Below are 25147 nucleotides of genomic sequence, written 5' to 3'. Positions count from 1 at the left end.
GTTCAGCAACCAAAGTAGTTACTATCGGCGCTCGTCATCTTAGACACACAAGGCATTAACTCAGTCAAATTTAATGTCTCTTAATGTCACAGTTGATAACTAAAGCTCTAATAAAATAAATTACTGATGTCTAGTTAGCTTACCTGTAGGAAATATGAAATCAAAGATCAGGTCCTGTAGCATGTACACTTAAACTTGTTCATCACGTATACTTTTGCGCTGCTGGCGTCAGCTAGTGAAACCCAGCCATGTGTAAAACCTAGAGCCCCCTCTGCTGATGAAGCTGAGTCAAGCCAGAACAACACCACCCATTCAAAACATATCAACCCAGAATCCCCTGTGGCATATAGACAACAGAGACATTAGTTACCTTGTGTTTTAAGACTTTAGCTTCACTCAGTTAGAAATTTAAATGGGGGGGAGGGGGGGTGGGATATTAAACACACAGTGCCACATATCGTTTTAGGATTTGTCAGGGTCTTCTAGATAAGTGGATAAATTCATAAGTTGTTTTTTAATCATGTATGTTTACTGTATGTGTGTCAGTGCCTGCAGGTTTCATCCTACATTTTCGTCTTGAGTGCTGCAGGAGGAAGGTGCACAAGAGATTTGGTTTAGACTTTTTTACTACATTTTTTACACCGTTGTGTACCCCGAGAACCTGGAGGTAGTGACTTATTGTTCTAGAAGGCTTTTATTGTGAGGAAGGCTTGGTGTAGAATAGCATTAGGAAATATAACCCACTGGTAAAAGTTGTACATTTTGGAAATAGGTTGAGTTCCTTTTAATTTCGTAGTGCACATGACTGAGCACACTTTGTTGCTTTAAGTATGTCTTTGTATTCACATGCGTGTTTATGTGGGTACCTCACACCTCAGTGCATGTGTGTGTGCTCTAATTGCAAAATTGATCCATTATTATTGCAAATGGAAGCACTATACTTTTTTTCTGCTCACATACACACACACACGCAAAACTAACAAAACAGACTGTCTGTGATCCCTTAAAAAGCTTCTCAAAACGAGTGCAACTAACTTCTATTCCACACACGCACACATGTGCATATTCTTTCTACTTCACACTGAGTATATTCTCTCAGAGCAGATTTGCATACTTATTTTGATGTTGCTTGTTGTTTATGTCTACGTTTGCAAGGTGTGACCCACTTGCTCTGTTCTTTTTGTCGCTATTAAAGGAAACCCTCTCCTTCTATTTCTTCAGCACATGGGTACAGGTTTTCCAATTGCTATATAATCATAGAACATCTTAATACAAACAGTGAGTGCACCTTAGGAATTAGCAAGAGGAGTATGTGTTGATCGTTATTGTATATGCTTCCCGACATATATTGTCCTGTAACGAGAAAGGATTTTCCCACAGTCACATCTGTAGCAAGATGTGCTGCATGGATGTAAATCTCAGCTATAAATACCCTTTTTTAATGTCCAGATCATTACACTGACTTAAATTTAATACGAGAACATGTAAATGCAATCAATGATATGCATGAAATATTTCCCACCCTAGCCTCAGGTTTTAATTGCCATGCAATTGCTAACATTTTTGTGTATCTGCACTTTGGAAACTGCCATAATTAAAAAGCCAGCAACATCGCATCCTAAGGTTTTTATCTCTAATTAGAATACACTTTTAAACGACCACATTAGTAAAGGCTCATGGGCATGCATATTTAATAAGAACACTATCCACTGTTATGCATCTTGCAACAGGTGTAGTTGCACAAGTGAAGTCAGGCAACAGAAGGCCAGTGTGAAACCCAAGAGCGATGACTGGCTGGTGTCATTGACCATGCGTCTTTTTTTCTCTCGCCATCTCTGATTACATGTAATGTAAGTGCACACCAGCTTACAGCAAGCTGCTTGAGATTCAATAACTGTCGAGATGTAGAGACAGAGCAATTTTAAGAAAGAAAGATGGGAGGAGATGCTGAATAGTGGGTTCCATTCTTTCATGTTGTTTTTTTCCAGAACACATGGTACCACGTAATTTACAGAGAAAATGTGTTTTAGTTTTTGAATTGATTTATGTTTGTATTGCACCATACTGCCTCTACCTTGCTGGTATAATGTCAGCCGGCAGCTTTTCTGGCAGCAAGAAGAGATCAGCTGGCCATATTTGCGAGAACTGTATGTGGTGTTGTTCACTAACATACACCGTTTCTCTAGCAGAGGCTTTTAGAGAATAGCCTCTCTTAAACTGCCTCTCTTTCCCCCTATTTTCTAATATCTGTTCTTTTTTTAAATAATTGTCTGTTTTTCTCTTTTCCTAACATCAGAGCTGGTCCTCAACCAACTGTTTCATGCTTTTCTTTTCTTCCCTGCTTCTGCTCTGCTTCCCTCTGGCTCAACTAACCCCTGACCGCTTCAGACTGGCAGTATGAGGGTAAGAGGGCTACCATCCGTTGTCTGTTTTCCTTTGGTTTCATTACATTCCTACATCCCCTTTCACTATGTTCTTCCACCTCCATCTCCAATCTGTGTTCCTTGTTGAAAGACATTTAATCCTGAACTTTCCTCACATCAACTGCAGAGCCTGTCGCCTTGCAGCGCCTGTTCCTCAACACCAGACACCTCCCCTCCTCCTGTCTCCTCCTCTCCACCTTTCCTGCTGCCCCATCTGGTGCTGTCTGTCAAGCCGACATTACCTGTGTCCCATGTGCTCGTACCATCTAGCTGCTGTGACCTCCCATCTGTGAATCCACTGTCGTCAGTGCTCTGCTTATGATGTTGCCACATGCTTTGACCACCCTGTTTGTCTGGTGTCAGTATCGCACAGACCATTCCTGTTGATGTTTGTGCGGTATCAGTCATAGATGCCACCTGCTACAAAAAGATTTGTCAATGTGACAGCTTATGGCAAGACAGAGACACTAAAACAATATTTTGAGGTTTATTTCCTCAGACCAATGAAATATTAACAATGTCAGTGATTGCATGTTAGTTTTTTTTGGGTTGCAATGTTGTTCTGGCATTGCTGTAGGCTATCAGGCCTTCATTTAAAATTCAAAATAAGTAAATTGTACAGTGCTTTTTAAAGTGTGTGCAGCCAAATTACTTTAAATAATGAAAGTAAAAAATACTCATTCTGCTGAAAAACAGCCCACATTATTATATATTACATTATTAAAATTGTTTTACTGATGCATCAATGCGTACTGTAAGTAGCTGTATAGCTAGTTAAAACTACTTTCTAAATAAATTAAGGTACTTTGGTCCGGCGGTTCCCTAGATACTGTAGGTCATCGGCCCCCATGTGTCCCAAGAAAAAATCTAGGGTTGGTAGGGTATAGAAACCCAAAAAAACAGAGTTCTGTTATATAAATTTGTTTTCATTTTTTGGAACTTTCTTAAATTACGGCTTTTGTGTTGAAATATGAAATCATCTTAACTCTTTAGGCTTTAAACAACAATTTTTGATCAAACTATCTGAGAAGTTTAAAAGGCACATGTCTTTTTGGTGGAACTGCCAAAACCTCATAAACATATAACATGTGACAAGGGGCCTCAAGTAGATAACACTGGATTCAGCTTTAACAATGCATTGCATTTTTATCAGTTTTTTATTTTAAATGTAAAATTGTAATCTGGAAAAAATAATTATATCAGTAAAATAAATGTTGTGAATTCAAAAGTATAATATCTCCATCTGAAATGTACAAAATAAGCAGTAATTTTCATAAACTGCCATGAAGCACAATAAACTGTTGGGATTGCAAATGAAATGATTAAAATATATTACAGTGGGATTAAGTTTATTTGATGTCATCTGCTTTTTCTTTTTGCATTATGCAGAGTGTAAACTGTCCCGGCCAGGCCCCCCTGCAACCATAGTGACCATTGATGAGGAGAGCCCCAATGGTATGTACTAATCAGTTGCCCACCTACTCTCTTCACTTACTGTATGTTTGCTCCACTTCATTCTGTATTCCAGTATGGTAAATGCTTCTGAACTCAAGTGGCTTGGATTACAGTACACATTTGGGATTATTTCTGTTGCTTTGGTTATGCAATACATAATAATACTTCCCCTACCGGGACTGCTCAGTGTTGTAGTGTAATGGAGAACAGTCGCTCAGCTGGTGATCTCTTGGGACAGGTTGGTTATGGGAGGGGTTTTGTCAGGCATATTGCATTGTCATTTTTATTCTATTTTAAATTAAAAATAAATAAATTCTAGTTGTTCTTGGTGTGTATTTGTTCCGCTCTCCCTGGGTAAAACAGGGGTGTGTATGTGTGTGTGTGTGTGTGTGTGTGTTTTTTGTTTGTTTGTGTGTCTGTCTGAGTGAGTGAATACAGATGGTGTTTGGCATACAGATGTGACATGGGGCTCCATTAATGAGTTGTGTGCTCCCAACGCAGGTTGTCTTTACTGTGGTATACCTGTGCTACTGCAGCACATAAATTGCTGATGCATAGAGCAGACAGACACTTGAGTGGATCAGGTGCAACAATTCTTCTCCTCTTTTTCTCCTCTTTCTTTATCTTCTTCTAGTCTCTCCATCACCTGCACCTACTACTCAGCTTTCTTTCTATAGTTTTCTTCTCTTTGTGTGTGTGTGTATGTGTGTGTGTGTGTGTGTGTGTGTGTGTGGGTGTGTGTGTTTGCGTGTGTGCGTGTATGCGCGTGTGTGTGCGCGTGCGTAGGGAGGGCTGACTGCTGCCTGGGGAGGAGCTATATGTTTTTGTAGAAATGAGAAATGCATTCCCCTAAATGGAGCAGGTGTGTTTTCGCCTCAGTTCTCCCTGCAGATATTAGTACTGCAGGTTAATAGAGTTTAATGAGCAGCTCTGACTGAAGATAAAATCCAGAGCTTGTTTATACACTCAGAATGCTGTTCCACAGATGATCCACTCCACCTGCAATATCTGCTCCGGGCACTGCTTTGTGGGTGGTTTTTAAGGAGAAACTGTGTGTGCACATGCATACACCTTATGTGCATATTTGTATCCTAGGATTATGATTGGGTGGCTCTGTGTCAGATGAGGCTGCCATTCGTCAATGCAATAGCCTCCAATTCAGGCTGTCATCCTGTGTCACCTACTCCTTCCTCTGTGTGTGTGCAGTTGTGATTTGGGGCTTTGATCGATTGCCGGGGGAATGTGTGAGATGGAGGTAGCCAAGCCTGCATCCGAAAGCCTCCCTCGGCCCACGTGTGAGGGATTTGCGCTAATCTTCCACATAAAGCACTCATTTACCTGGGATACAGGTCTCTTCTGGCTCCACCAACCTTTTATTTATCTTGCCGTGATGAAACAGCCCAGAGCCCATCCATCCCATAATGGAATGTAAAACAGGCAACCAGCCGGTATTGACCCGAGCAATTATCCTTCTAAATGTGTTCCATCTCTTCTCTTCTGTCACACAGAAACCATACAAATGACATGTAATAAGATTTAATCTTTACTGAGCAATTGCTTTTATATTCACTTATGTCAGTGAATGGGAAAGCAAACAACATAATTACCCCTCTGTCTTGCTTTGTTTGTCCGAGGTCGGGAAACAATGACAAGAAATACATTTAAATTCCTGTTTTCTTCGGCTCCCCAGAAGAACAGATTTGCCATCAGTCAGAAAAGCAAAGAAAGGATAGGGTTGCTTGTGGGAGAGGTGAGTTGCTCAGAAACATTTGCACCTGTCACGGCCTTATATTTGATCAACAGTTGTTCATTCATTTATTGTCTGGGATGGAATTATATTTGACTCAGTTAATCCAATAAACCCGGGCTTAGACATTGTGAAAGAATCCCATTTTCTTGGTTGTAGCTTCTTCTTTTAATTTCAGTGTGCTATGTTTTATTCTTGGAAGTTTTTACTTTAGAGAAGCAGATGCACGAGGGGATAGCAACCCAGTTGCTCAAATGAAGCGTAACATGTTTAATTTATCCAAGCTGCTGCTTTGCAGACCCACTGACAGGTGCCAGACACAACACATGAAGTCTAACTCACTTGCAGAGTAGATCTCAATTGGGAAGGCAAAGCTTGTTTCCTATAGGCTCCTTTGTTTATTCAGCCTTTGAGCTAAATCCAAAAGCAGTTAATCAGATTGAATAGATTTCTATCTCATAGGATTGGGGCAGCTGGATAGGAGGAGAGAGGAAAGGGGGGGGTATTTTCTCATTGACAGCAAGCTTACTACAATAGCATTGGGAAATCAGCGTGTTCATAAATAAGTGAGCCTTTATCTTGTCTCTGCAAATTCATAATTTGTATCAACTATTGGCTGAACCTGGCCAGGTTGGATCAGTGGTAGAGAAGGTACACATATACTGAGAGGTTTGAAGGGTTTGAATCCAACTTGTGACGATTTCTTGCATGTCTTCCCCCTTTCTCACCTAACTGTCCTTTCAAAAGTTAAAGGCGGAAAAGCCCAAAAATAATATTTAAAAAAACTATTGCCTGAAGTGTGTGAGGATGCTGTCAACCCTCTGCATACTGTGCAACAGATTATAGAAAATTAGAAGTGTTTCTGAAGGGCTTTATTAAAAAGGAATCAAATTAGAATTATTTTATATGCTGTCTCTGCCAAGGTAGATTCACTCTAAAAGCTGATAAATAATTGCATCTTGAGAAAGGCTGACATCCACTTGAATGAGGCAATTAAAGTGAATTCCTCCACATGTTGATGATGCAAGTGATCGTATCACTCAGTCAAATGCATGCTTGACCTTTAAATATTACCTCCAGGATACACTGAATTTCCACACACGGTTTGATAGGTAATCAAACCTAATCACCAGTAGTCGTGAAAGCCATTTGGTTATTGCCGTTTTGCTTTGGCAGGTAACAGTCACACACAGTAACTACTCAGATGACACTTACTATAAAAATATACAGTATATGTTGTGGATTTCCGTGTATGTCATTCAGGTCAGTGTCCAACATATACTCATAACCTTTCCAGGCAGAGGAGTTGTTCAACTTTGGGCCTCCATAGTTGACGGGAGATGTAGCAGCTGTGTAAGACAGTGCTGCTTACCCTGCCAAGGCCATAAAGAAAGTAAACACAACACATTTCGTCTGTGCTGAGCTATTTGGCCGCCTGCAATATCTTTGTTTTGTTTGAAGGTTCAGCTAAACTTAACACCTCCAGCATGACTTTAAATACACCTTTAGGAAGACAGGAAGCTTCAGAAGTTGGGATGGCAGCACACTGTACTGTGTAATCCTAAATTCTCCTCAATTGAGTGTTCATTAAATGTTCCTGTGCAATTTCCTTACACTTACACTCGATGTCTTTGTCTTTTCCCTGCCTTTTCACGCTCATCTCTAAACTTGCACCAAAGTCAACCGCAGAAAGCTTGTATAATAGAAGTAAAGTGACAACTGCACCAGAGTCTGAAGACAAACAAAGAGAGCCACTTAAACATTTTGCAGTATTTCAGGCAGCTCTTTTCTCTGGTCTATTGTCAACGCCTTGCTTTTATCGTTTTAATTGTGTGTTGTGTTGAGACTCCGTTTTTAGACCCCAGACAACTGGCCACAGAGCACACTTGACACGGCATTAAAAGATTTGATGGAGCTGAAACGATGGCAAACAGAATATATAGAGTGCAGATCATGCAATCTGTTTAAAGGTCTCCCCTCTATCACTCTTATGGAGTTGTGCAGCGTGAGTAAAATACCAAGTCCTGTGTCTACTTGTTTGCCTCTAGGATTCAAAGGGTGTTGGAGGCAACTCAAAGTGTTAAATGTGTTAGCAGGGTTAAACAATTAATGAGATGAGCCAGGCTACGTGAGTGTTTTTACTCAGCCACCATGGACTCATTAGCCACTGTCCATAAAGTTAATTCAATCCCTCACATTGTTTCTCTCCCCAGAGCTTGTCATTAGTTGGACCATACTCGCTGTCACTTCATTCCTTTACATTAATCTTTTGTTTCGTTAGTCTGTTCAAAACCTTTTCCTTTCTTATCTCTACTGCTCTCTCTCACTCTCTCTCTCTCTCTCTCTCTCTCTCTCTCTTTCATCTTTCCAGACGCAATTCCTAGCTTATTGTAGGAACACTATATGATACATGTATTATTGTTATGCACCTGTAAGGACACCTTAGGCTTAAAATATGGAATGTGATTAATACACTTAGAAATTGTCTTTGAATTTTTTATTCTTCTTTTGGTGAATATAAGTCGTACATTTTAAGAACAAACACACTGGCTGGAAATCAAATGTGTTGTTCAAAGTTAGGGGCAATTTTAAAAACTTCCTCAGATCTAAACGAGGAATCTATAATATTTATTCCATTAGTTGCACCTGGAAGGAAGTAACATTTCCTTTTGAGGTTAGTTCAACAATGGGCTAACCCTCCAGATGGGTACAGACACCCCTAATGAACATTTAATTCACGGGCAACAGCTCTGGTGGACATTCCTGTTGTCAGCATGCCAATTGCACACTCCCTTAAAACTTAGCACGTCTGTGGCATTGTGCTGTATGATAAAACTGCACATTTTAGAGTGACCTTTCATTGTATCCAGCCTAAGACACACCTGTCCAATAATCATGCTGTCTAATCAGCATCTTCACATGCCACACTTGTGAGGTGGATGGATTATCTCGGCAAAGGAGAACTGCTCACTAACATAAATTTAGACAGATTTGTGAACAACATTTGAGAGAAATAGGTCTTTTGTGTACATGTAGAAACAGTCTTAGATCTTTGAGTTAAGCTCTTGAAAAATGTGGGCAAAAACAAAAGTGTTGCGTTTATAATTTCGTTCAGTATATATTTATATCGAGATATATAGTTGCTGGTGTTACTCGCAGTAGCCCCAGGACATTTAGTGTGGTTCTCATAACAATGCTTCTGGTTCTTTTTCTGCAGATTTGTATATAAATTATAGTTTCACTTTTTACTACATACACTACACATTTAATTGGCCTGAGAGCACAATAAGGCTCATTTTCTCCCGCCTGTTCATTATAATGATTACTGCAGACAGGTTAGCAAGCATTATCTCAAACCAAACCCTTGTCCCAGAGTCTGGGGTTTGCATTGTCTATCAGACGTAGATGGTGTTTTCCTAACCGCAAAATAGTTGACATTTAATTTTAAACAGAAATCATAATTTTTATGTCTAACATCTGATGCAGTGCACTTGAATTTATAAAAAATTAAATATATTTGGTAGTCTCAAAAGTTTAGCTTTAATTTTGCTGATAAGGACTTTGGACATTGCTGTTCTGCCTAATAACTGCAACGTAGCGGGAGAGGAAACTTCTGGTCAAATGTGGCTGGAGCTACCCAAGTGGCCAATTTGATTGTGTGGAGCTGTGAATCTGTTACCCAAACAAAACAAGCACTGTTGTTTGGTGCGCACACCCATTGGCTCATTTGCAAAGTGTGCATGTTTGTGCTTGTGTCTGTTCATGTGCAGTTAGTGTTTGTGAGTGTGTGTGGGTATATGCTGCACTTTTATTTTTACAATTCCATGCAGATGTCTGATTAGGGTTTGAACACATTATCTCTGTTCCCTATTGTGTGTTTCACACACACACACACACACACACACACAGGTCTCGCTTCTATGATCAACTCTAGTTGTGATGATTGCTAGGTCATCAATATATAATTAGAGGATAGCCGATAGGCAGGATTAGTGCACAACACCTGCTCCTTGTGGATTAGAGAGCAAAACGGGAGGGCGGGACATGCAGTGAGGCTCAATTCACAACATGCCGTACATTGGGCCTACATCAGTACAACAATTATATTTTGTGTGGTTTATGCACCCGACAAGCCATTATTTTTTATATAATAATTTATGTTGAGTCTTGTTTCCAGATGCTGGAGGTCTTTGTTTATCAGATTTAAATTGGCTAGCAACAGCCTGTACTTTCCTTTCTGTTTGCCCCTAATTAGACCACTAGTTGTGTTAATGCTATTGTTTGTCTTCAAAAGTTGAGAACATATTTTAATGTTTGATGTGCAAATAAAGACAGCAATTATAGAATATTGTCGAGATAAACAGTCTGCACAATGTGTTTTGTTCCTGTTTAACCCACAATGTGCTTATTCTGATTACGCTATAAAACTGGCCTTTCATGTGTTGACCTGAACTGTTAACATTATTTAAGATATCAATGTAAATTGCTCCGAAATTGAACGTGTTTACTTAAAGTATAATTAGAAAAAATAAATGTTAAGTGAACGTTCTGCAATATACTGTTTTTTTTCTATTACTAGAAAGAAAAAAAAAATTTTTTTAAGACTGCTGGTCCTGGTGTGAGCACACAGCCCTTACTGCATTATTCAACTGGTTTTCCCGAGAATATGGTGGGATTGTTTACTCAGATTAATATTGTCATCATACAATACATATTTATTTTCTTCAAGTCTCTATAAGGGATTCCCTGTGTTCTTTTGCTGCAGCATCTCCCTTCTATTTTTTGAAGAGACTATAGAGCAGAATGCTAGTTGCTAGTTTTCCGACACTACTGTGGTTCAGACGAGTGGAGAGATGACTGCAGTTAAAAGTTAAAGGTTACGTGTTGGCCTCTGCCAGAGTAACCCCGCAACATAAGCTGTTCCAAAACAGTGGAACACAGTGGAAATTGACTATGTATTATAAGTAAGGCATTTAAACTGGAAGCCAAACTTTTTAACTCACTTGGCAATTAAAGAGTTTTTTTCCCAAACGGTGCAGAGGCAACACTGTTGACGGCATCATAAATAGAAAGATCCCGGAGCTCTCCATGCCAAGTTTGTGGACACCATATTAATGCCTGGGGTGATTTTTATGATACTGGTACTTTTTTGGCTCATAACTGTTAACACTGCAATGAAATTAAGGTTTTTTAAGATTAAGAGTCTTCAGAGTTGCAAACCGCTCGTTATCAACAGAAAGGCCCAAGGTTTTTTCTCTGTGATGGTACCTCGTCATGAAATATTGATTATTTATTCTATATTATACCACAACTTGTAGGACTTATTGTCTGTATTGTTAAATTGCTTTGAGGTTGTCAGCTGGTAATTTACATTCCTCTGTTAATAAGATAATACAGCATTCACCAATTAATTTTCAGCATATTGTAATGAGATTGTGGATTAGATTAATCCTCACATTAGGCTTAACAGACATACAAATTATTGGTCGTTCATATTTCATGTTTTGATCTTGTTTTCAAGGAATTCAAATTTGCAAGCAGAATGTGTGCTGTTTAACAACAGAAATGTTACCGTGGAGATTTAACCATGCTTATTATGCATTGTTGTAAAGTCAGGATATTCAGTGGACTGCTCTTATGCATTCGGAGTTCAACTTCACCCACACTGTGCCTTTTTTTCAATTCGTGACATTTATATACTGGTTTATCATAGACACTCAAAGCACTTCAGCCAACTGGGTGATGCACACCAGCGTATAGGGAGGGGAACATATTTTTACTGGTGGGGAGAACATTGCCACACAGAAAGGCCCAACCAGGGTTTCGAACCCGGTACCTTCTTCCTGTCAGCACCTTGTTGACAGTTTTGACAGTACATCCACAGTGCCAACATGTTTGCTGCATTTATAAAGTGTTCGCACCTCTTGCCCTCTTTGACCGCATCATCAAAAATATCATTGCACGATTGGATTGATGTTTTTTTGCTGATTCGGTCGTACACCAGAAATGCTTTTTTTGTATTTGTGGCCAAATTATTTATATAGTTTACTCATATGAATGTATAGGGGCTGCCTACATTGTTCTTGTCACACTGAAATCTGGCCTACAAAACAACCCCCCCATCACATTATTATGAATTTATGCGATTAGTGGATGTGGGCAACCATTATTAAAACAAACTGACGGGTAATAACAAACATACCTATACCTACAGTACATAGTACAACAAATGAAATCGATCTTACAGGCTTATTTATCAAGCAAGAAAAGAGACACCTGAATTTTTTCTTCTTCATACACAAAGACTTAAAATACTCAACCAGCCTAATAAAAAAGTACAAGTTATCACCGTAGAGAACTTTAGACACAAATCTGTGTGGGCAGGCAACAATAACCATAACTGGCCATGAGCGAAAGACATTGCTTTTTCTAACCTTTTTGAGCACGTTCATCATTTGCAAGTCAGCCTGAATCCTGCAGAGGCGTGAGGTGCCATTTTTCAAACTGTACTGTATAGGAATAGTACAATACAAACCAGGAAGGCCGGTTTTAGTTACAGATTTATTAGATGCCAAAATACTTCAAATAGGTTTTTAATACTCTGATAAAGGAAATTACAACTCTGGAAAGTTGTCAAACTAGCAACTCTTTCATTACAACGATCTCTAGGTAAACAAAAATACACTTTTCACATCCCAAAATCCCAGGAGTATTTGATATGTCAGCCCCTGGGCTAATGACATTTCCAGAGTCATTTTTTTGACATTCCCAATTGACTGGCATTTGGAATCACTGCGCTATTGTACCATAGTGATTTTTATTCATCAATTTGCAGTGAGGAAATTATATCTTTATTTGGACTATTTTAGTCAGTCCACAGAGGAATATTAGCTGCCTGCCAAAGTGATAGGAACATGTTGATAGTTTCACCACAGAATGCCAGGATGTTATGCCGTACCTTGACAATATAATGCTCAGGGCCCCATATGAGCTCAGCATGCACGTACATATGATATGCACCTCATCCAGTATAAAAATAAAAAAAAAAAAAAAAAACACCTAATGTTTCTCCTGAGTTGAGATTGCTGCAAGAACTTGGGATTTCTATTCACAATATGGCTTTATCATTTTTCCTTTGTCTCTTTGACTCTTTTTACTTTGGCATACATGTATAAACAGGCAAATGTTTCTCATATAAAATTACATCAAAAGTAATCAGAGGTTATTAACATTCGGAGTAAGGCAGTGATGACAGTCATATTAAATCCCTCAGTGGTTTGTGGCTTGAATACACATTTTACTTTTGCTATGAATGCTGCACAGCGGGCACCACGACAGCTGGTGCATGTTTTTGTAGCAGCTCCATTGTATACTTACATTGATTTCAATTTATTAAGGAATGAGCCTAAATGTATGCTTTGTCTGTGGAGGGGGAGGAAGGATATACACAACTAAAAAAACACTTATAAAAAGCAGTGGACTGAGCAGATGATATTGAAGAGAAAAACCAAATCCACATACTGACCCTCATTTGTCAACCTAATGTAGAAACCAGCGCCGATATGAGCAGAGAAATCCTCCTACCACAGGCTTCACGTGGGATTCATGAAACATTCGTATGACAGCATTCCAAGCGTAAGAATGATAGTACATTGATAAATGTAGCGGTTGAAAACAATCGTAATTTAAACACCCCGCCCCAATATATTCTTGGTTTTGAGGCCTCGCCCCTACTATTTACAACATGGCCAGACGTAATCCGGCTAAGAAGCGGCACTTTTCAGAGGTGGAGATTGAAACTCGGACATGTCAGTTTAATATGCAGTAACGTGTGTACTGTTTGGCAGCCTAAAAACTGGTATTAGGCTTTAGGAAGAATGTGGAATAGAAAGAGATCAGTGATGCGGTCAACAGTGTTGCTGTGTTAAATTGGACTCCAGCTGAAGGCTTATATTGCAATATCTAAGGCGTACATGTAGGTGTACTTTTATTTAAATAAAGTTTATGCAGTAGTTTTTACTTTGCTCGTGTTTTTTTCGTGAGACTGAGCCAGGCAACAGCTGTGAGGGAGAGCGCGTGTGTTCCCCCCCCCCCCCCCCCCCCCCCCCCCCCCCCCCCCCCCCCCCCCCTCTCTCCTGAGAGCAAACAGAGATGGTTCATTTGTGGGCATTAACGACACTTTAGAAGACAAACATGTTAAGAAGAGCTTCCATAATGAATCAGTTATAGTGTAAATTGTTGTGAATTTATAACCTGCAGCTTTCAGATGAGAGATATCTGTGCATAATAGTTGTAGCTATTTTCACACAAAATTAATTTTAGCACCCTTAAACAACATACCACCTACTGTACAAGTGTGCTTATTTTCAAAAGAATTGTACATGGTTTCTTGGAGATGTAATGTTAAACAATTGTCTGGGTACCAAATTCAATACTTTTCAGAATTGCGTATCAAAAAATGCCTTGCTTTAATGCCACGTTGCGAAACAAAAACACCTGAAGTGGGCTGAAGTATGTTACACAGAGACCGTTCATGTAGTAGTAGCTGAATGTGTGCAATGTTGTAATACATTTTTGTTTTAGAAAATTGTTATTGGTACCAGTATCGAAAGGTTTTGAAGAATAACCGACCCTAGTCACGCAATTAAAAACCAAAAGTTCACTATTAAAAACCAAAAGTTCTTTCCCTGACTGATCCTGACCTTCTGCAACAACAATTGTCTGTTTCCACGTCAATTTTTATGTAAGCGTTAACTGCTTGTCTTTACTCTCTCACATCTACTTATTTCTTTGCTTTCCTTTGCTTTTTTGTTTTTTGGAACCCTGAACCTTTAATTAAATAAGATCATGAATACAGTTTAAAGCATATTTCCAAGAGAACTTTGAGCTTATACCAATAAACCCTAATGCAACTAACTTTACATTTTCAGCAAAACCTGGAGCCCAATCATAAAACTGGCCTCCACACTTATCTAGTTCCATCGTCTAGAGATGCCAAAATTATTGATATTTGGGATAAAAGTAAGATCTCTATGTTGTCTCTGCAGGGTTAGTCCACTGTGAAGCTGAGATCAGAGGCGCCTCTGCCCAGTTGACCCTGACTGACTCACAGGCTACGAAAGAGAGAGAGAGAGAGAGAGAGAGAGAGAGAGAGAGAGAGAGAGAGAGAGAGAGAGAGAGAGAGAAAGATTTATTTATTTAGAGTTGAAGCTTGGTAGAACTCTGGGTAGCACTTGCTTGTGTAGGATGAGGACAGCAACTTGCTGTGTGACTGAGATTGAGAGAGGAAGTGCCCAGAACAGTGGGAGACTTGGCTTTCACAGCAAAAAAAAAAAAAAGTGAAGTTCAATTAACTTTAGGCTCACTCAGTCCTCCCTTGTAATGTTATCAGCGGTGTAATTTACAACCCGAGAGTTTCAAAAAGATGTGGCTCACCACTCAAGGTACTGAGGCAGATATATTTATGAAAAGCTGTGTTTTAGATTAATGAACCAGCAACAGGGGGGTCTTTTGACTTTTAAATTAAATTCTTAGAAGATCCATTTTTCAGATGGAGTTTAGCCTAAGTGAGACAGGTAATTATAGGTCCTTGTGATTATAACACACAAATGCATCACACCCTGACTGGTGCAAACAAGGAGTGCAGTCATTCATAGTAGCATAAAATGCAGGAGTGTATTATGATTACAAGGCAAAACTTCCATTACACCTCCATTTGGGCTCCTTCTTGACTATCGGAGCGTCTGTGTGACTGCAAAATGAATTAACCTGCTTTATGATGGAATTCAAGATGTTATTGGCAGTAATTAAAAAGCTCATTACAATACCACCACCCTCTTTGGTTTTACAGCTGGTAGATTGGCGAGGCATAGCAAGTGCTTTTAGTCTCCTCAGTATTTTAACATCTACTTGTGCCTAAGTTTATGAGCTTGAAACTCATTTTTTGGAGAAAACACATTGTTCTTTGAAGAGTGTCCAGCTCACTTTAGGCATATTGTTGATTACATGTAAATGTGAGTGATGTTTGTGAATGAAAAGGGAATGAATTAAGGTAATAAAGAAAACAAAAACCCCTGAATAATTAACTATGAGGTCATAATAACCCATGTGTTTTCATGCTTGGCAGCTGTGACTATGCTCACCAATAGCTTGTCAGGGTGCTGTTAACTCTTAATGGCTGTATAAATGCATTCTGTGTTGAGATGCCAAATAGTTTCTGTCTAAGCACTTGAAAAATGTAACATATTGACCGCCATTTTCTTACAAATGTGACCAGCCAATTACATATAATAGCAAAATTGAAGTGATGCATTTCTCTTTTCACACCGAGGCACGCCATGTAAAAGTACTACCAGCAAGCATTGGCAGTGACATTTAAAGTAGCAGTAGTAGTGTAAACACATCCTGTTTGCAGTATTTCAGCATGGCAGGGATCATTTTTCTACAGCATGTGTAAATTATTACGTGTTATCCAAATACACTTATGTTTGGATAAAACATGTGACTGTGTTTGGTAACCTAATTGCTTATTGTGTAGTTGCCATTGATAGTAATTAAAACATTAAAACGTCGGCCCTTCTGGGCTGTACCTGGATCTGCCAAATTCATAATCCAATACAAAGACTGAAGAATTTAATCAACAGTGCAATGTGGTAAAGTGTGGTTTCTTTATATATGATTTTTTTTATATTTATAGAATGCATGCAACTTTCTTATTGCGTTCTCTTTACAGTAGTTTAGTAATGGGAGACTTTACTTCACGGTGTACTTTTACTGATAAATTTAAAGTTCTTATTGCATCACTGATCTTAGTTAAAATACTGCATCACTGATCCTCCTGGATTATTCTTTTTTTAGTGGATCACCAGTTATTTCATAAATCCACTAATTTGGCTGCATAGAAGTCAAACAATCCGCAGATTTAACGGACTTTGGGAGGGTTTTCCCACAGGGCTGCTGTGGCAAAGTTGAATCAGTCTCTGATTAAAAGCTTTGTAATAAAAACCAGAAAGTGGCGTTGCCGTCAAGGATGATAACTATCAATTTTTGGTTTGCCTTCATTAGATGTGGAACACTCTACAAAGATCTGAGGCATTATTTGCAAAGTCTCTGAGGGCTGTTGAGTGGTCAATGTAGGAGTAAATTCTAAAAATAATGTTAGTTTTTCTCCAGAAAGATAAAAAAGCCTATCATACAGAAACAAATACTGAAACTATCTTAGATGTTACAACATTTTGATTCAAATAAACTTTAATGGGACATTATTCAACTAAACTGTGCTCCTTTGTTTTCAGTTCATCCAATTGAAGTAAAAACATTTACTTTTCCACCACCAACCTGATTTTAATAATGAACTGTAAGAATAAAATGGATATTTGAAATTACCTTCAACATTTTTATTGGAGATTGCTTTCCTTTCACAGGTACAGTTTTGGTGGAAAACATGCAGATAAATGGCCGTGCCCAAGACCCAGGCAGAACCATCTCACTGACATTGCTAGACAACTACGACTACTGGGTGATACTGGAACCATCACGACAGAGGCTCTACCTCAACAGCACAGGGCGTGTTCTGGACAGAGACGTAAGTACAGGACTAAAGACGGCGATCTGTAGCAACATACCAGAGAAAAATAAAATCATTATCAAATCAAATCCTAATAATTACATTTTCCATCATATTCTCTCGTGTGAGCTCATTTTGCGGATAAGAGGACAGTGTTTAACGCAAGCTAATTCTGCCAGTGGTCTCTAGTCATGATCAAGTGTTGTACACAAACATTGCATCTATTTATATGAGAATCATAGGTAAGTCAATCTACCTAGCTGTCCTCACTCTAATTTGTATTTCTTGTCTTTTTATTTTTGTGTATGCTGTCTGTATTTGCAAAATATGTTGCACGTTGTCTGTTTATTTTTATTTGGAGAAAACAAATGAAAATCTGATTTGCAAAAAAGTAAAATAAGTCAGTTCTTTAACATTTAATTTTATCAATTTAAATTTACTAATTAGTCAACATTTTTATAATTTCTGAGGCCTTTCACATTATGAAATAATAAAGGAACGGTATTTCAGGAACAAGAAAATATAAATTTATACTGACGGAAAAAATAGTGGCATCTAAAATAAAAATATTTTAGAGCTCCCCCTAAATTTTTTCAAATGCAGCTTTCCGGTATTTTGAGTACTGATCATATTTTTAGTATTTTTACTGACTAACTGCTATATAACTTGATGACGCACCTGCACACATGGCAGATAATGATCTGAAACCTGGATGCGGTGGTAACATGCTACAAAATCCCGGTTTCTATCAAAGTACTCCAGCTAGTATAAATTCTTCAGATTTCTTGAAATCAGGATAAGGGTTTATGCTGGTTTCTGAATCCATATGGTCCATATGTGTTGTTTATATTCACAACACATAACTGGGGCCCTTTTTGGAAAGGATGTTTAACAAACTCTGAGTCTAACCTTGAACTCTGAATTTATTTACCCAGAGAGTGGAAACTCAGAGTTTTTGGGGTATGTTCACTTAAAGTTAAGCACGTGCACCACCAATATAAAAAAGCAACATGCAATGGAGCCATGATTCTACGATTTACCATGGCAACAACAACAAACTGGTTGGTGTAATTACTCATGCACACATAAAGCAAGTTTGAACATACAGTGTATTTCCTTAAAAACACAGCTGATGCTGCAAAAGAACGAGAATTTGCGTGCATGCATAGAATCCAATTTGGTGTATTTATTTCATATTTAATCACAAATTTTTGATATTACTGGTAAAATGGTATGTAACCTAGGCTACAGAACTATCATTAACATAATAATAGAGAGGAGACTGAGAGAAACTCAAGGTTTATTGAAGAAAACCTGCACCAGACCAGGTTATGTTCAAAGACTCAGTTAACATAGCTACTGAATCCATGGTTAAGTCACCTCGCTTTCTGAAACGGGCTGGAGTTAATTCTCTCTCTCAGGTTTGATTAACCTCCCTTTCTGAAGCGGAAAACCTACAGTTTCCCTCATCTTATAGGGTTAACAAACTCAGAGTTTTCACTAAAGGTGCTTTATGAAACGGGCTTCTGGGATACTCCTTTTGTTTGGCACTGTCCCTTTGTTCTTTTTGTAGTTTGTCATCTTTCATGCTTACAAATGGCAAACAGATAAGGAGGGTGACAAATCAAACCTGTCATGTGAGATTGTGATAAATTAGCAATTTGCAAATATCACTGATAATAGCATTCATGTCCAAATGATCAATACAATAAGCCAATTAACCTTGACTCTTACTAGAGTTTAAGCAAAACGTAGATTATTTTAATCTCTGTCATTACCTCATTGCCTTTGCATTTTAATGAAAAAATCACGTTTTCACAGCTGTTTAGCTTTGAAGAGAAAATATACTAGATGTTATTTAGCACCCAAGTTGGTGGTCATTGGTTTCAGTCTGGCATGATAATTCACCCCTAGTGCTAAATATGGTAAGTGAATGAATAAATGCAGACACTGTCTGTATGCAATATGTTCAGTCCAGTTCTCTAGGGTATCCAGTAAACCTGCTGTGAATGCTGATTGGTTTAAATGGCGCAGAGACATGTGAGGTGTGGGGTTCGCTGTGTGTTAACTGTTGTGACTGCTGGGGGAAAGAAGCTGTTTTTGAAGTGTGTGCTTAGGTTATGTAGAGAATGGGGATGGTTCATGCTACACATGAAGCTACTAATGGGAATATCTTAGAAATATGGTCAAGTAGCAGGAGAAAACGTTTAGGAGCACATGGGAGTCACACATTTGCAAATGAGAGGGAGAAAGGGGAAGGGAGAAGCTTACCAGGTTGCATTACGTTATTACTATTTCTAAATCCAGATTATGTCTGACAAGTAGTGGTGGCAACGAGACAAGCTGCTGCTGTCCAATAAACATTTTAAACAGAACAAGGCACACAGCTTGCAGCTCTTCGTTTGATGTGACATTTTAATAATGTATTACATGTCATTTTCAAAGAAAGAAATTAGGCTGCACAGTCAAGCTTAAAAAAATAAAAAATAAAGAATAACCATGATTTGTTCACTTTGTTTACACCAATGAAAAAAATACAGTCAACACAATCAACAAAATATCATTTTTTATTGATTGTTGCATTGTTTTCATTCCTACTTAAGTAGATACAGTCAGGATGAATTAATTGTCAGAATAATGTTCAGGTTCACCAAAAAAAAAAAAACCTTGCTTCCCTTTTTCTTATTGCTTTGAGCATCATTTCCATATATTGTACTTCTTAGTAAATCGTTGTTTTCTCTCTCTCAGCCACCCAACTCTATCACCACCATTGTGGTTGTGGTCCAGTGCACCAACGAGCTGGTTGGTACTGTCATTTTTCATGAGGTACGGATAGTTGTAAGGGACAGGAATGACAACAGCCCTCGCTTTCAGCAGCCACGCTACTATGTTGCAGTTAACGAGGTAAGTGTGTGACTCCTGTTCTTGGTGACGTGGGATCTCTAGCTAAAGACGCTGTGTGTAGAATGTTAATTTTTATCAGACATATTTTTGCTTAGTTTGTTAAATGAGCCAATCCTGTGGAAAATTGGCACACACCATCTATTGGTTTCAGCCCATTCATCTCAGTGTCCCAGGGTCAGATCTCCAAAGGAAGGCACATTGGAATGCTTTACTGTCTGTCAGATTTTTATTTAATTGTACCAGTAGGCTCACCAATGTCTGGTATTAACAATTTGCACACACCATTGTTGACTATCGAAATGGTCCAAACCAGTCAAATTAAGTTGGTGACTCAATATTATTGAGGAACATGACTATGTGACTGCCTTCAGCTATTAATTAATACTTAGGTTCTTACTAAATCTTTTTGTTATTTTTCGCTTTTGATATTTGAAATAATGGCAACTTGTACAATGTGGCTGTAATACCTAAGTACACTACCCTGTTAGATATAACACAAAGTTAGTTTTGTACATTTGACACAATTCATGCAAACTTACAGGTCAGGAAAACATCTGGGATTTTTGATGCAGCCTGCTCTGCACTCATGTATACTGTATCTAATGAGCACCAGACAAGACAAGCTTTTGCCTCTAAGACCAACATTGGTCACCTGTAATGATTCAAAACAATTCATCAAATCATCTGACTTTACAGTTGTGTGTTTTGAGATTAGGAAATAATTTCCTGCTGAGTTCCCAACATCCCAGACTTTTGTCTCCATGTACCATTTTGTGCATTGCATGTTTGAAATTCCTCTTAGTGTGTTATTATAGCCATATACAGCTGCCCCAGTAGTATAGTGAGTCATTCTATAGTGCTGTCATCTTCTCCCCCGAACAAGCTCTCCTGTCCAATGCCTGATCTTGTGGGCTTTGCTGAGGGCTCTGGGGAACAGCAGTAGTTCCCATACTTACTTTTTGTTATTCTGTCAGCAGTGTGCGTAAGCCTCGAGACTGCTGCTGACTGCAACATTCCCCCTTTTTTTTCTTTTTGTATACTAATGGGGTAGAGTCGAAAACCTTAATAGCTATATGCATGGTCTCTCTGCAGTAAATACTGTAGATGTGCTCTCATTGGGCTGTTTGAGCTACTGACTTTGCTTTCTCCTCACGCTTATCTATTTTTTGTAGCTCACACCAGTTGGAACGACCATTTTCACTGGCTTCTCAGGAAATAATGGAGCTACGGACATTGACGATGGGCCCAATGGACATATAGAATACAGCATCCTTTACAACCACAATGACCCGGTATATGGACAAGTCATACCATGATAAACACCCTCAACACTATTAGAAATTTCTTCAACAGTCATGACTTATTGCTCACAACCACTGTCCTTTGTGTCTTATCATATTGACTCTATTTTGCTTTCAGGCATCTAACAGAACAGTGAGTGTTGCAAACACCCTTTCAGGAAACATTATTCTGGCGGAGAGGCTAAACTATGAGGAGAGAACTCGCTACATGGTTTTGGTTCAAGCCAATGTAAGTACCTTCTGATTGCAGGGATTAAGACTAGCATGGCTGTCAACAAAAACTCTAAATTCTAAATATATATATTTGACTGTAAAAAAATTAACACGTTTTAGAGTATGAAAATGTGTATTGGATTGTGGGAAAAAGAAAATATACAAAGCAGCACAACCACGACTATCTGCCTCACATTCTGCATGGGCCTGGGTCGCTGCTACCTACACAACTGTAAACATTAACCTCCCATAGAGTGTACAAAATGTAATATGTAATGTACGATTCAGCCCAGTCAGTCATTGTCCGGAGAATTAACAGTGAGCGAGGGGGCATGTTGATGATGTTTTCATTGTGTGGCTGGTGCAAGACCAGAAGAAAACAACCAAGGGTGAAGAAGAAGGGTCATTTAGACTAAGACTTCCATGAAAATGTTTAACTGGAGAGACGAGGAGACTCAGGGATTTCTGTCAGTAAGGACTGATGCGGAAATGTTTCAATAAATTCAAGGACGTTAAGGAAGAAACTTGGTTGTTTATGACCAAAATATGAACCGGCTTCTTGAGCGAATTGTAATCCATGTCATGTCTTGCCTTCTGCAACACTCTAGAGAGGGAGAGAGGACAACTGTCTTTAAATTAAGTTTTGCAGTCTAGGATAGTTTAGTTTTGAAATGAAAACCTATACAGGTAGTTATGTCACTTGTTGTATTGGTTTACTGTCTTAAAAACATAATGCACAAAAATAGATATTCCAATATATTATTATAATATAAATTATAATCAGTTTTTGTTTAGAAAGAATTTTCAAACGTTGTTTTTGGACCATTTTGACAGCCCAGTAAGTTCTCATTATCAACTGATTTTGTTTGAATTGTTTTACCTCAGCATTGACTTTGAGGGTAAACTATCAGTTCCACTAAACAAATTTCTCAACATGTCCTTTGTATTGAATAACAGCAGCTGCATTTGCAAGTTGTTTTGGAATTGGAGCACTAAAGGACATGTTTTTTATCGGCCTGAGATAGTGTTTCCCCGTGTTCCACATATTCAGTTATTTTACCGGGCGGGTCTTTTGAACATGACATTTTCTGCTACACTGAGTGCAAGTGCTTACACTGTGTTATTTATATTTCTGAGTGCAGTTTTGAGGCAACGTCTGGTGTATATTGTTTTTGTATTTCAAAAATATGGTCTTCACTTCGCAAACCATCCTTTTCATTTTCAGTTTTTTTTCCATCAAAGTGATTGAAGCTGTCTTTTAGACATTTTGAAACAACTTTGTGTAGTCTGTTTATACCAGAGCTGCTTTGCATATCAGAGTTAAAAATGGATGCATAATTATGGATTTTGCTTGAGGGAGGGACTTTTCATTCACCATCTCACGGGTCAACATGACTGAAAAAAATGTTGTTAAACCTGGCATCCTAATTTTGCCAGTCCTGATGTTGCCAGGATGAGTTATAATTTTAAATTAGGCTTTTTCTCGAGTCTTTACTCACGCGGCAGTACCCCACCAGCTTTTATATCAAATCAACAGCCACGAGCAATTTAGCTAGCAGGTGAAGATTACAAACAACAAAAATCACGAGTTAACTTCAAATTTGCAAGAACTATAGACCAATACAATAACATGCTTCAGTGAACTGACAACATAAGTTATAAGACCTACAGTTCTCAAGGATGCACACACGCAACCTCAACTGGCTAGTTATCCTCCAGACAGCAGCAGTCTCTTTGTTTTTTCTCTCTGTTTTTCGCCTAGTAGCGCGAGTGCCTACTTGTGGTGTGACGCGTGTGTCCGTGCTATTTTCCAAAATGCACACTAAAAATCACTGCTGATAGAAAGCCTGTCGTACAGCCCTTTTTCTGAAACTGTGGGAGCTGAAGTTTTGACGCGGTGGGCTGCCACGGCAGAATCAACATAGATGAAATACTGAATTTAACGTCAATTAGAGAAATACAGAGGCTGGGATTTAAGGGTTCCCCATTCCTTAATAAACACTGTGGGGTGTTTTACACCCTTATTGTTTAAAAGTGTCTAAATGTACAGAATCATTATAATCACTTTCCGATCTTTGATAACTTACCCTTACAAGCAGTGGTCATATATTACACTCTTTACTAAAATATGGCAGTACTGCAGGGCATATAAGCATTCAGCTCCTCTCCTATTCACTCCATTTCCTGCATTAGGGAGCAAAGGACTCAACCCTTTACCCTGGCATGAGGTCCCCCGAGGAGATTTCGTTTTCTTTTGCAAGACGTAGTCAGAGTAGAGAAAGAAAGAAGACATGGTATTTACTAGAACTCTGCGCTGCTTGTGTCAAGAGTTCAATTACACTAACAGTGAAAATCTTTGAAGTGCTGTGCTGCTCACTTCTCAGGGTACCACTCTAGGAAGCAACAGTACCACAAGGGGGAAGCGTTAAGGATAGCTGCTGAAAAGACATGTTTTATGGTTAAGAGTTATTTCCTTAAGATGAAAAGTTTAGTAGAATTTGGGAACATGCTGTATGCATGTAACATTACTTTCATTCAAATACATAGACAAGTGGGAGCTTTTTAGCACAGTTCTAGTTGACAAGCCTTCTGCCAAGGATACAAATTTATTCTGTGGCAAAACCTAAAGAAAATCAGGCAGCTAAGTTAATGAGAAACTATTATATAGCATTTTCAGGTTCACACATCGATTTTTTGTTTCTACTAGAACATGATCACATGCTTTAATGTTCAAAAAACACTTTTTTTACTCATACTGCCCATGGCGGCTGCACCTATTCACCCTCTGTATGAGATGCTCTGTAGGAGCGCCTGTCTCTTTTTAGTTCCCTTCCGAAAAAGCCAAGTCTGCTCTGATTGGCCAGCGTCATTGGTGGAAGCTCCGCTGCACTCCAGTTTTGTTTCACAAGTAGCAGCTGGAGCTACTGCAACAGAGTTTTTAGCAGGACTTTGTACTGTGAAAAATCACAAAAAAAGGCTTCCAAACCAAATACTACACAACCAGACATAGAAATTGGGGGAGACCTGACCAACATTGGTTGCCAAGCTGTCTGGCCTCAGCATGGTGCTTCTTAACAGTTAGCAGTAGTCTAACGTTAGATTGTAATGGAAAAAAGCAACACTTTCTACCATCAAAAAATGCAGACAAATAACAATAACATTGTAGATATTACAAAAGCTTCTACAAAATTATATTTTTTACATGTCACTTAGCTGACACTTTTATCCAAAACGACATAATGGCTATATATATATATATATATATATATATATATATATATCTCAGAGGTTGTATGCCTCTGGAGCAACTAGGGGTTAATTGTCTTGCTCATGGACAAATTGGTTAATGTTTTGCTGTGGGAATTAAAGCCAGATCACCTACACCAAAGGCATTGGTCATATCCACTGCGCCATCACCACACAATATAATAAAAGCGTCAATGTTTCTTTTTTTATGATATGAACAGGGTTTTGCATTAAGATAACCTATTTTTATTTAGCACTGTTCATGGTCTGATATTTTTTTGTTAGTGCAGAA

General features: G+C 38.6%; 1 protein-coding gene across 18 annotated transcripts in view; it reads left to right on the top strand.

Annotated features, from left to right (window-relative positions):
* pcdh15a (protocadherin-related 15a) overlaps positions 1-25147 on the top strand; it is a 197280-nt gene that overhangs the window by 73927 nt on the left and 98206 nt on the right. For 14 of the 18 annotated variants that reach the window (XM_034897631.1, XM_034897632.1, XM_034897617.1 and 11 more), the window contains 6 exons: positions 2389-2403; positions 3813-3878; positions 17049-17209; positions 19940-20095; positions 21268-21387; positions 21515-21625. In XM_034897631.1, the coding sequence (XP_034753522.1) occupies positions 2389-2403; positions 3813-3878; positions 17049-17209; positions 19940-20095; positions 21268-21387; positions 21515-21625 (629 nt within the window). The remainder of the gene's footprint in view (positions 1-2388; positions 2404-3812; positions 3879-17048; positions 17210-19939; positions 20096-21267; positions 21388-21514; positions 21626-25147) is intronic. The other 4 variants (XM_034897633.1, XM_034897622.1, XM_034897620.1 and 1 more) reach the window with 1 other exon arrangement.

This window comes from Etheostoma cragini, chromosome 17, assembly GCF_013103735.1.
Source record: "Etheostoma cragini isolate CJK2018 chromosome 17, CSU_Ecrag_1.0, whole genome shotgun sequence".
Lineage (NCBI taxonomy): Eukaryota > Metazoa > Chordata > Actinopteri > Perciformes > Percidae > Etheostoma > Etheostoma cragini.
This window is presented reverse-complemented; position numbering and strand designations above follow the sequence as displayed.